Genomic DNA, 13,328 nt, shown 5'->3' on the forward strand with positions numbered 1-13,328 from the left:
TTGTCAAATGTTCTAATTGCTTTAATTTTAATTATTATTATTTGTTTCAAATGTGAATAAATTAAAACATCTAAACTCTTAACAGGAAAAATATCAAGGATCTGGAGANTAGACAAGAGGGAGCTGGTTGGTGTCTTTGGTAAAACTGGAGCTGGAAAAAGTTCTTTGATTAATGCTGTCATTGGTGAGAAGAATCTTTTACCCACTGGAAGCATCAATGCATGTACCTCAGTCATGATAAAAGTAGAGGCCAACATGAATGATGAAAACTACAAGGCAGAGATTGAGTTTATTACAAAAAAGGTAAAATTGGATAAAAAACTGTACTTGCATTTAACGCCAGTTGAAGCATACTTATGTTGTGGAGGTAATTTACCAAAACTAAACAAAATTTGTTTTTGGTTTTAAGGAATGGGAAGATGAGGTTTGGTCGATGTTAAATTTTAAAGCGAACAAAGGCGATGATGATGACGATGATGGAAACAATGAAGACGATGATGACAATGATGGTGGTGGTGATGGTGATGATGATGTTGATTATGATGATAATGATAATGATGAAAAGCTGAAAGCCCTGTATGGGGAAGACTGGGCACAAAAATCATCTGAACAACTCATGGAGCCCAAATACTACAAAGAAATTCCTGAATTTTTACAAACCTTACCAAAGAAAATTACACGTAAGACAGTAAGTAATGAATATCTGAATTTTTTGGACTTTGTTCAAAGCATCGTTTTGTTTTGTTTTTTTTCTAGATGTGCAGTTGTATACTTTATCAAATCCGATGAGCACTTTCAGTGTTTATAAGTTAAACAGCCCAACATCATCTTACTTTTGGTTTTCCTTGTTTTGTAGGCTAAAGAGCTCTCTGAAGAATTGGTGAAGTACACAAGAACTGACACAAACCCAGGAGGAGATAAAACTTTCAGGAGCTCATATTGGCCTCTGGTGAAGTGTGTGACTGTGAGGGTGCCACAGAACCAACTTCTCCAGCACGTCACACTGGTGGACCTTCCTGGAAATGGTGACCGTAACAAGAGCAGAGATACGATGTGGAAACAGGTCATTTAGATTTATGCGTTGTAGATTTTACCTGAAACTGTAACAATTTAAATTTTTATGAAACAATGATAATTAATTGTCACAATGTCCATGATGAAACTTCAGATTATTAGAAACTGTTCTACTGTGTGGATCGTGAGTGAAATCAACCGAGCAGCAGCAGAAAAGGAATGCTGGGAAATCCTGACAAGTGCTAACTCTCTGCTTGGAAATGGTGGCGAGTGTCACTATATTCACTTTATCTGCACCAAGTCTGATCAGTTTGATGATGTTGATGAATGGTAAGTGAATTAATTAAGGATTATTAATTCTTGATTTTTTACGCTGCATTTGTTGCAAATTCAAAACTTTTTTTCAATGTAATACTGTAACACTACACAATTTGGTGGATGTAGGATGGCTTCATTGTGCTATTAGGATTTTTAGTCTTGAAAAAAGGCCAGAATGGACAAAACATCACATAGTAACACATGCAAACAAATTCTAAAGAACAACTTGTAGCCTATCAATTTCCCAGAAAAATTTGACTTTACAGAATTTAAATGAACATTCTCCTAAGTTAACACTCAAGTATTTTACATTTTACATGTGATTTACAATTTGTGTTCAATTTTATCCTTTAAGTATAAAGCACAGACCCTTATCAAGTGATCTGTATGTTGTGGATCAGAATAATGCTGAAACATTAAACTCTTAACAGTTCAAAACTCTCTAGAACCATATATCTTTTCTTCCAGGTCAACAGATGCAATTCGGAGGTTTGTGTTAAACAGAAATGAAAAAGCAAAGGAAAGCATGAGAAAAGAATTCAAGAAACTAAAGAAAATGGTATGCTTTAAATTCTTACAGAATACACAGAAACATAGAAATTGGTTTCAACAACAACAAAAAAAAAACCTAGGATAATTTTGTCCCGTTTTTTATTTTTCTAGAACCACTTCAGTTTTGAAGTATTCACGGTGAGCTCCAAATGGTTTCAAAACAGGAAACATCTAAGTCTAGAGGAGACTGGTAAGTTAAGTAAGAAAATATATACCAGTACTGAAAAATAATGCTGTAAGAAAAAGACAAACATGCATTTGTTTTCACAGAAATACCCAAGCTTCAGGATTTTCTGCAGAATCTCAATGACAAGCACTCTGAGACATTGAACTATGTGTCTGGAGCTCGTGGGATCCTGTCTTTGATTCAAGGATCCTGTTTGAGAGATGTGGTAAGATCAGGAAAAATAAACTACTTTTGTATTATAACAAAACACTTTACTAAAAGGGATAAGATCATTTCGATCACATGGTTGTTTACTACAACGGACATTAAAAAAAATGTATATTTGCTAAACATATTCCATCCATCCATCCATCCATCCATCCATCATCTGCAGCTAATACTTGGTCAGGTTGTGGAAGCAAGTGATTTTGGAGGGAAACCCAGACATCCCTCTCCCCAGGGAGACTCTCCAACTCCATTTGGGGGATCTCAAGGTGTTCCCAGGCCAGAGAGGATATGTAATCCTTCCTGGGTCTCCTTCTCAGATAGCCCTTAAGAGAGACCCAAACTCAGCAGAGGATAATTATTACCCCCACCTTTCAAAAAGGTTTCAGTGATTAATAGTGCACTTTAGTAAGGTACACTGAACAGACAAATCTTAGCTAAATTAGTTTGTTGGACTCTACATAAAGCAACATTTTAATGGCAGCTTAAACGCCAAGGTTTACTTTAAATTTGACTCCTAAAAGCTGTAGCTTTAAAAGCGGACATTTTCTTAAAGATTGGTTGCATGGTTTCAGCAACAAAATATCTTGACTCAATTAAAAAATAGTTCATAATTATTATAATGTTGTTTTTGTTTTGTTTATGTTTGTTTTAGGCTGGCAAAAGTAAAGATGTGTGTCAAGAGCTTGATGAAAACATAAGAAATCAACTTGTTTCAGTCAAAGAAGCAATGAAGGCAGCCGAGGAAGCTTTTGAAAAAAAGCTGAGCGAGGGGGTTGAAAAATCCAAACGATCATGGGAAAACAGGCTGAAGTTTTTCATCAATCCTCCGGTATGTGTTCTTTTAGTAAGTATGAAGTAAACTTTAACTTCCTCTATATATATATTTAAAATATTTCTCCCATTTATGTTTTCTTTAGAAAAAGCGCCGCGGTGGTTTTCACAGGGTACTGAAGTGTGTGGTCGAAAATGATGGCATCTACAAACCCCAAAAAAAGAAAGAAATAAACCTCAACATGAAGTTATCTTCATTCCTGACTGAATGCATTGATGAGGAGTTCAGGAAGACCTTCCCGTAAGAACTTAACGAACACAAAACCAGTGTTTTATAATTATTAACATATAAAAATGTTCATTTTGAAATTTTAAAACATTCCAATGTATTAAAATGTTTCAGAAATGAAACCAAATGTGGTCCTTTCAATGGAGCCATCGATAAGTTTTCACTTGGCACTGAAAACCTGAAAAAGAAGTACAAAGATGTGGAACTGCAGCTGATATTTCTCAAGACAGTGGTAAAGAACAACAACAAAAAACATTTTGATGAATGAATGAATTTATATTCACTAGGATGATACCTTTTCTTCAAAAACTAAATTCAGCTTTAAAACTAATCAGAAACAAGACAGACAGGAATTCTTACATGGTGTTACAATGAAACCTGTAAATAATTTAGTTTTTGCTGATAAACAAACTGTTTTTTATTTCTAATATTTCTCTTAGGAAGAAAAAATGAAGACAGAACTGAACAAAATAATTCGAGACCGCAAGAAAAAAATCTACTGCCGTCTAACTGAGACAATTGCGAATGCCATGAAAGAATGCTATGAAAGTAAGTATATTATTATGAAACATTAGCACAGCATGCAGCTTGTCATTACAACATTACTATATATTTATATATATTATGCGAGTACACATACTTACATCTGAGTGTGTGTGAAATAAATCTCTACATCTTTTTTGCAGATGCAGCAAAGTTTAGTGGTAAGGACGTGTTGAAGAACATGATAGGAACAATAACGAATCATGTGGAAACATTGCAGGACACCATGTTTGAAGAGGCTAAAAAGGCGATGTTTTTTCAGCTGCAAATCTTGACGGTTTGTTTCATTTATTTAACACTAAAATAAAACTTTGAAACTGCAGTTTTGTTTCCTAATCTAATCTCACATTTAACAAATAATTCACTTGTATTTCTATATCAGTTCAACCTAAACTTAATTCATAACTATACAAAAAATATTAAAGACTTTAATCCTGAATTAGAAGGGAATCCCCGGATATCTGGAGGGCAACTTAAAGACATCTATTAAGCTCTCCCTCAGGACCAATTACCAATCAAGTCCAGGTAAAGCAAGAGTCATTTAGATCATATACACAGATAACAAACAATTCAGTAAATGTTTGATAAAACAAACAGCAAATTTAAATTATTTTATTAGATGTCACAACAGAGCTGGGGGAGGTACAGAGACTCTACAATGAGCTGAAGATGGCCTCAAATTAAGAAAGATCTTAAAATGGGTAAAGATTTGTTTATACCACTAAAATTTATAAATGGCCATAATTTTTAACTGTTTTTTTCATTGATCAATTTTTACAAAGTTTTAATTACATTTGTGTTTATTCTATCAAACAACTGCCCTGAATCCAAGATACCAGGATTCATCATCACAACACAAACCTGGAAGAAGAAAAGAATCTTTACAAATATGAGAACAATTGATAAATTGTTATTGATGTAATGTATTTTGCCCCTGTAATTTTTAATGTTCTGTTATTTTAACACTTTTTAATTCATGTCATTTTAAAGCATCTTTAAATGTTTGCTTTGATTTTATTTTGACATTTAAGATTTTTTATCTTTTTTCATTGCTTTTTATTAGACTCATAAAGAAAAATGTGCAAGGTGGACATTAACATGTAACTAAAAGTTACACATGTTATTTTTTATTTCAATGTATTCAAAAATGTCCAGATATAAGTCCACAGTTCTTCTATCAGTCTTTATTATTGTATCATAACTTATATTTTAGAGGTGTTGGTTTATTAGTTTATGAAAGTTTTTAAATTCAGTTGATTTTAGAAATGTTGAAGTCCAAACCTAGACCTACCAGTGGAACTTGGATGATTTAGAGGTTAAATTTAGCAGCATATTCTCCCAAGTTTTTTGTTTTTACATGAATTTATGAAGTCAGGAAAGAAAGTTTTACTGCATAGACTTAGAAAATTGTTTGTGTTTTTGCTTACCTTTTAGGGCTTAATAATAATATCATTACAGCTATTACAAATAATAAAAAATCTATTTTTCCCAATAGGATATAAATTACAAAACGTTTCTTTTGGTCAGACTTAGAAAATGAGACATCCCTTTTGCATAGTATTGACATATTTAGTTTGCAGCTAAAACTGAATTTAAAAACTAAGGCTAATTCATCTCTATTTGTGGAGAACCATGAAATGCACTGTTAGAAGTAAAAAATGTAGCAAGGTCTTGAACCAGCTTTCATTTTTGTCTCTCTCTCTGCCACACCCCGCTGCTTCTCTGCTCCACATTCATTGTTACCTATTTTTAACTAAACTGATGTGATTCCACTTGATATTTGTTGTAAACTGTTGTGTCATTAATATCGTAGCATTAGGAGTAATTTTTTTTGCCTTTTTTGCCCTCCTGCTGCATTTTCTCCGCCTACTGATTCAACTAACTTTTGGTTGCTTTCAGTTAAAGGTGAAACACTAATAAACATTGTGGTCAGAAAATGTTGCATGCTTGGGCTTATTCGTACAAGTTTTTGATGCCCTCAATCAGAGCTGGCACTGAAAACAAAGGTTATGATAAATTCCTCTCACGTCACACCACTGTACCTGTAAATACTTGCTCTAAGCTGATCTTGTGTTTAGTCTAATATCAAGTCTAAAGCTCTGACAGATGAAAGGTGGTTGGTGCAAAATTACACAAAAAACTGTAAGTAATCTAATGTAATACCTGTTGTTGTTCATAACAGTAATATTGTCATGTTGGGTGGAGAAAGAGGCAAACCCAGAGTGCAGACTCATGGCAAGAACTAAAAGAAAACTATTTATTCAAAATAAAAGAACAAAACAAAGGGCTGACGAGGCAGCAAAACTAAACATAACAGAATCCAGAACTGAAACACGAGCAAACATGAGACAAGACGAGCAACCAGACAGCACATTGGAGTGACAATAAACCAGCAGTAATGACCAGGTTTTAAAACAGAGGGTAATTAGGTGAAGTGGGCACAGGTGAGTGATACCAACTAGGATCAGGTGAAGATGGACGAGGCAGGAAAACAAGAGACCTATTGAGGAGAAGTGAATGATGACAGGAAACAAAGACACGAGGAACAAGAACTGGACTAAGACAAGGCTAACAAAGATAACTGAATAAAATAAACAATAAACTCAAACATGAAGACAACAAAAGCAATAACCTGAATACAAAAACGCAAAGAAAACCCAAATCCTGACAAATATCTGAGTTTTAAAATGTATCACAGTGACATAGTGGAATACATGTTCATTTATTAGAATACAACTACAAACCTTTTGTTTTCCTAAGAAAATTAAAACAACATATTATCATTTGCTTGATGTTGCTAATCTCTTCTCCTTAATTTGCTCTTTGTGCTCAACTCTCTTTCTAACAAAAAAATACAAGAATACAATTTACAAGATACAAAGACTATACTTTTGAAAGGTAGTGACACCACCCAAACAAAAACATCTGAGCAATTTACAGTTTTAAAATGTGAAATATACTTTTGAATGAAACATTACAGTAAATAAATTTATTGAAAGAACGCATATTGCCCAAACCTAAACTCAATTCACATCTCTCTAAACTTACTCTCTAACCCCAAAATGGCATCTCACCATATTAGGACCAGGCTTTGGTCCCCAGAAGGACAAGAGGCCCTAACAGGGTAGGTGTGTTTAGCAGAAAACGTCATAAAAGTTAATAAAAACTAGGTGAATACACACAGAGAGAGAGAGAGAGAGAGAAAAGGCAAAAACATAGCCTCGCCTTGCCCTTTGGTTTCAGACTTTAAAACTAGTACTAATCTTAAAAAAGAAGATCTTTGATTTTTGTATCTTCAGTTGACATAAAACTGTATCCTTTTGTTTTGACCAAAAGGCAGTTTTCTCATTCCACAGACATATATACATGTCTATGTCGCATTCAGCCACATGTCTATGTGGCTGAATGTTTTTTTCTGGTTTTTTTCTGTTTCCTGTACTTCCCCTCCCGACATTTCAGCCTCCCCTCCTCTGCTCTAAGTTTCGATTCAGCTTTTGCTCCTTTGTCTCTCACTCTGCCACACCCTGCTGTTTCTCTTATCCAAATTCATTGTCGCCTCTTTTTGACTAAATTGATGGGATTCCACTTGAAATTTGTTGTAAACGTTGTTGTGTCTTTAATATCATAGCATTTGGAATAATTTTATCTGCCTCGTTTTGCCCTTCTGCTGGATTTTTTCCACCTACTGACTCAACTAACTTTTGGATTCCTTCAGTTAAAGGTGAGGTTTTGTAAGTTTTAAGCTGAATTTTAAAAAAGATTATTCGAACTACATTGTCTCTGATACATGCATATCTAATTTATCACATCAGACATGTTGAATCCAAACTTCATAATTTATCTTTCAGTTCTTGATCTTGGTCATGGATGAATTTGTTTGCAGCAAACTAAATGAATGGGGTCTAAGTGAATGGATAGGAAGCTTTAAAGGTGAAGTATTACAATGTTTTGTTGTTACATTAAAGTGCACAGTATTTACTGTATTTAACAACACTGACACAGCTTTATTTACAGTATTAAAGATGTTAAAATCCTCATTTTTCTTTAAGACACCTAATACATGTACATTTACATTTAGCGTATATTTAGCTATTAAACTCAACTTTGTAAGGCTGTGTGACACTTAAAACATTGAAATCACAACAGCTGAAAGGTTTACTGCTTACAAGTTTGGGCTGTACCGCCTTGGAAGTTGTGCAAACAATCCTTGTGTCAACAGTGAACTTTGGATACAAAATGAGAGTAATTCACACTGAAAATTTACAACAATCTCTATAAACAAGAATCTTGCAGTTTAGCATTGATGGGTTTTGTAGTTTATGCTTAAAATGTGCCTAAAGTTTTAAGCTTATCTGTGTAAAACTTTCAAATGAAGATTATTTTCTGTTACCCACAAGGTGGTGCTGTAATATAACTGAATGTATGTTTTTAGTTCTGCTCCACACAAAAATGTGACATAACATTTGAAGTATGTGAATAGACTGACCATGAGGGAGTTAGAACAACTTGTACTCTTGAGATATACAGTGTATCACAAAGGTGAGTACACCCCTCACATTCCTGCAGATATTTAAGTGTATCTTTTCATAGGACAACACTGTCAAAATGACACTTTGACACAATGAAAAGTAGTCTGTGTGCAGCTTATATAACAGTGTAAATTTATTCTTCTCTCAAAATAACTCAATATACAGCCATTAATGTCTAAACCACCGGCAACAAAAGTGAGCACACCCCTAAGAGACTACACCCCTAAATGTCCAAATTGAGCACTGCTTGTCATTTTCCCTCCAAAATGTCATGTGACTCGTTAGTGTTACTAGGTCTCAGGTGTGCATAGGGAGCAGGTGTGTTCAATTTTATAGTATAGGTCTCACACTCTCTCATACTGGTCACAGAAAGTTCCATCGTGACACCTCATGGCAAAGAACTCTCTGAGGATCTTAAAAGATGAATTGTTGCGCTACATGAAGATGGCCAAGGCTACAAGAGAATTGCCAACACCCTGAAACTGAGCTGCAGCACACTGGCCAAGATCATCCATCGTTTTAAAAGAGCAAGGACCACTCAGAACAGACCTCGGGTTGGTCGTCCAAAGAAGCTGAGTGCACGTGCTCAGCGTCACATCCAAATGCTGTCTTTGAAAAATAGGTGAAGGAGTGCTGTCAGCATTGCTGCACAGATTAAAGAGGTGGGGGTCAGCCTGTCAGTGCTCAGACCATATGCAGCACACCACATCAAATTGGTCTGCATGGCCGTCATCCCAGAAGGCAAGATTAATTTGTTTGGTTCAGATGGTCTCAAGCATGTGTGGCAGCAATCAGGTGAAGAGTACAAAGATAAGTGTGTGATGCCTACAGTCAAGCATGGTGGTGGGAATGCCATGGTCTGGGGCTGAATAAGTGCAGCAGGTGTTGGGGAGTTACATTTCATTGAAGGGCACACGAACTCCAATATGTACTGTGAAATACTGAAGCAGAGCATAATCCCCTCCCTCTGGAAACTGGGCCGCAGGGCATTGTTCCAGCATGATAATGACCCCAAACACACCTCTAAGACGACCACTGCTTTATTGAAGAGGCTGAGGGTAAAGGTGATGGACTGGCCAAGCACGTCTCCAGACCTAAACCCAATAGAACATATTTGGGGCATCCTCAAGCGGAAGGTGGAGGAGCGCAAAGTCTTGAATATCCGCCAGCTCCCTAATGTTGTCATGGAAGAGTGGAAAATCATTCCAGTGGCAACCTGTGAAGCTCTGGTAAACTCCATGCCCAGGAGAGTTAAGGCAGTTCTGGTAAATAATGGTGGCCACACAAAATATTGACACTTCAGGAACTTTCACTAATATAACAAAAGAATGTGAGGAGAACATTTCCTCTTTTTCTTTTGGCTGTTCCCTTTTCAGGGGTCGCCACAGTGAGTCATCCTCACTCCAACTACCTCCATGTCCTCTCTAACTGCATTCATATGTCTCCAATATACCAACTGTCCCTCATCTGCACATGTCCACATCTTCAGCTCTGCCACTTCCAGTTCTGTCTCCTGTCTTTTCGTGAATGCCACTGTCTCCAAACCATATACCATAACTGGTTTAAACCTTTGTTTTTTTTCTGACCCAGTTTGAGGGGGGATACACTAAACAAGCTAGGAGCAGTACATACTGTAATCAACAACTCACTATACAGTATATATACAATATATTATACTATATCTGTGCTCAGAGCTTCTTGCACCATTATTGGATGTATTTAAGCAGCTGTTTTAAAACTATATTTAAGTAAATAAGATTTAATTAATACATTTTTATTACAGATGAAGCCATTGATGAGCAAATGTTTAGGCGTCTTGAGGAGCAAGACATTATTGACCTGATTCCAAAAGTCAAACCAAGGATTATATTCAGGATGAAACTAAAAGAGTTTAAGGTAATGTTCTGTAAAAATCTGATGGACAGTTGTTTATTAGGCCTAATCAATGTAATTTATGTAGATACATGTTATTACCATAAAACTTTTTTTTTAAATTATGATGGTGCATACAGATAAAAGTTGAAATATCACTGACGATCAGAATGTTGGCTAGAATTTTTTTAATTCTTTGACATGTTGGGATTACATGAAAGCAGCTTTCACTATGAAAGAACAAAACAGAAATTATGAGACTGTATTGGTGATATAAAAATAACTACTAAATTACCAAAGTTTACATGGACTAAGGAATATTTTATCTATGGTGTCAACAGGAGCAAGAAGAGATGACCGATTTGCCTGAGGTAAGGAAGACTTTTCTATTTACAGTCATTCATTTAGTAAATTAGTTTTTTCTTCATACAAATCTATTTTAAGGCTCTGTTCTGAGGCAGTTATCTTAGGCTGAGTAATTATAAAACTGCATTGCTGTTGTTAGATGAGAAAAGCAAACTAATGTTAAAAATGGTTTGTTGACAGGAATATTTGTGTGTCCCAGATTTCTTCAGACTAGTTTTTGATTGGATGATTTCAAAAGTGCATTATTAAAAGTGTGCACACTTGTAAGTTTGTATTAAATAGCAAAAAATGTGAACATATCCAAATATTTATCTTTATTCACAGGTACAGCCATCCACAAGTGGTACAGGTGAGAAATACAGTATCCTGTTTCATAAATTATATCTTGCTTTGATAAAACAACTCATAGAAACAATTATGTGACGCATTTTTTTTGCTTTAAAAATGTGACAAGGAAAGAGAAAGATGGCTCCTCAAGCTGAGTCCAGCAAAGAGCATACACCAGCTAAACGACATCACATGGCTAAATCAAAAGGTATTTATTACTATAAGGTCCTTTTAAAAGAAAAAAAAAAAAAAAAACTTAAAAAAACAAGTGTTTTAAAAATGTTATCACTGGCTACAGAAAAGTTTTATTATATAGTTTGACAGCATCACAGTTAAGTGTATGCATGATGCATTTGCAAAGACCATTTGAAAAAAAACATTCACAAAATCCCTGTAACCTAAAATACTGTTTCTTGCTGAATTCTTTTGTTTGTTTTTTTCTTACTGACAGACGCAGAAATACTGTTTAAAGTTAAAAAGATAATGGGCAGTGTCCATGCCCAACTAGACAAACAGGACACAGACCTCAATCAGTTCCTGAAGTAAGTATGTTTTCTGTCTTCAAACTGCAAAGAGTTTTGTTTTTCATTCAATTAAAAACACAAAAAAATAAAACTAGTGTGATGAAAATGTCTGTAACGCTGTAATTTCTCAACATGAAGTGAATTTAGTCTGAAATTGTCATATGAAAGGTGGTGGATGATATGCATTTGTTCAAGGAATGCTGGGTCTTGATTTATTCATGTTTATTTAATGTGTGTGGTTTTTTTAGACAAGACTGGGTCAAAGTGTATTTTTTTGTAAATCGATACTCCATCATTTTGGTAGCATTAGTGTGTTATACCTTTATTGTGTGTATTTTAGACTGATAATGTTAACTTGTACTTTTTACAATAATTTAATATACAAATTTATTCATATTAAAAAAGAAAAAAAAAAAACTTCCATCTCGCCCTATTTGTTCCAGAGGTCCTCTACCAGAGGCCTGGGAGACTGAGGGTTCTGTTTAGTATGTTCCTCTAGAGTTGTCTTCCATAGTCCCATTGAGTTCTCAATGAAGGCTCTTAGTGTCCTGTTGATGTACAATTTCAAGCACTCCAGTATCCATGTGTGGGGCATCAAGTCATAGGTTTTCCTGTAGTCAATGCAGGCAGTGCACAGGTTTGTGTGTCTGGTCTTACAGTCTCGAGCTACAGCTCTATCAATCAGTAGCTGGTGCTCGGCTCTCCTGGTGTTAGTGCCAATTCCCTTCTATGCCTCGTTCAGGTACTGACATGTGCCTAATCATCTTAGCTGCTATGATACCTGACAGAAGCTTCCATGTTGTACAGAGGCAGGTGATTGGCCGGTATTTTAATGGGACTGCCCCTTTCTGGGGGTGTTTCATGATCAATACTGTCCGGCCTTAGGTCAACCAATTAAGGTGGGTCTCTTCCATTAGTAGCTGGTTCATTTGTGCTGCTAGGCATTCATGGAAAGCAGTCAGTTTCTTTAGCCAGTAGATTTGGATCTTGTCAGGCCCAGGTGAAGTCCAGCTTTTCATTCTTGAGATTCTGCCTTGGATGCCTGGTTCCTACACCTTAATCTCAGGAACAACCTGAGAGATCTCTGTCTATAGTGCAGTCCTGGGAACAGCTAAGATATTGCACAGAATCCTCAAGCTCCCTGGCCTCTGGCAGAGGACATGAGCTTGAAGTGAAAGTGGAACTATTCATGTGGAACAAATGGGGCAATATGGAATTTTTTTTATATTTATATACATACAGTACATAAACCTGTATACATACAGTATATAAATCATCTTAAGTTCAAAATCTTTAAGTGTTTCACAGCAGAAATTGGAATCAAGAAACTGTCTTGTTTTTCCTGTACTACAAACTGTCTGAGTTTTATGTAGATTGCAAGTGTTATCAAAAACAAAGTTTATGGGCTTCTTTTTAGATATCTTCTCAGATTCTTACTGTTATTATAAATTATGACTTACCATGTGCTGTTATTGTGTAAGGACTCACAAGTATCTCATTTAATATATTATATCATTAAACCCATATAAAATGATAATTATATAAGTTAAAATATATTGTTTCTTAGTGAATTTTAAAGTTAAAATCGGCATACAAATCAAAAAATCTTAGAAGAAAAATCATGGATCTTGAAATGAATAATTCTCTATAAAATGTAAGATATCATCAGAGGCAAATAAAACATCCAGAATACAAGGATTGTTCAACAATATTAATACATGTTTAGGCCTTTTATTGTCAAATGTTCTAATTGCTTTAATTTTAATTATTATTATTTGTTTCAAATGTGAATAAATTAAAACATCTAAACTCTTAACAGGAAAAATATC

General features: G+C 35.1%; 1 protein-coding gene across 1 annotated transcript in view; it reads left to right on the plus strand.

The window, feature by feature from the left end:
• LOC108239214 (nuclear GTPase SLIP-GC-like) overlaps nucleotides 1-13,328 on the plus strand; it is a 22,157-nt gene that overhangs the window by 4,357 nt on the left and 4,472 nt on the right. Inside the window, 16 exon segments of the mRNA XM_037978699.1 lie at nucleotides 86-107; nucleotides 109-303; nucleotides 410-688; nucleotides 857-1,063; nucleotides 1,169-1,344; nucleotides 1,801-1,891; nucleotides 1,996-2,074; nucleotides 2,155-2,276; nucleotides 2,931-3,107; nucleotides 3,196-3,350; nucleotides 3,453-3,570; nucleotides 3,779-3,887; nucleotides 4,025-4,158; nucleotides 4,325-4,406; nucleotides 4,501-4,559; nucleotides 9,361-9,639. Of these exon segments, the coding sequence (XP_037834627.1) occupies nucleotides 86-107; nucleotides 109-303; nucleotides 410-688; nucleotides 857-1,063; nucleotides 1,169-1,344; nucleotides 1,801-1,891; nucleotides 1,996-2,074; nucleotides 2,155-2,276; nucleotides 2,931-3,107; nucleotides 3,196-3,350; nucleotides 3,453-3,570; nucleotides 3,779-3,887; nucleotides 4,025-4,158; nucleotides 4,325-4,406; nucleotides 4,501-4,559; nucleotides 9,361-9,639 (2,284 nt within the window).

This window comes from Kryptolebias marmoratus, linkage group LG12 (assembly GCF_001649575.2).
Source record: "Kryptolebias marmoratus isolate JLee-2015 linkage group LG12, ASM164957v2, whole genome shotgun sequence".
NCBI lineage: Eukaryota > Metazoa > Chordata > Actinopteri > Cyprinodontiformes > Rivulidae > Kryptolebias > Kryptolebias marmoratus.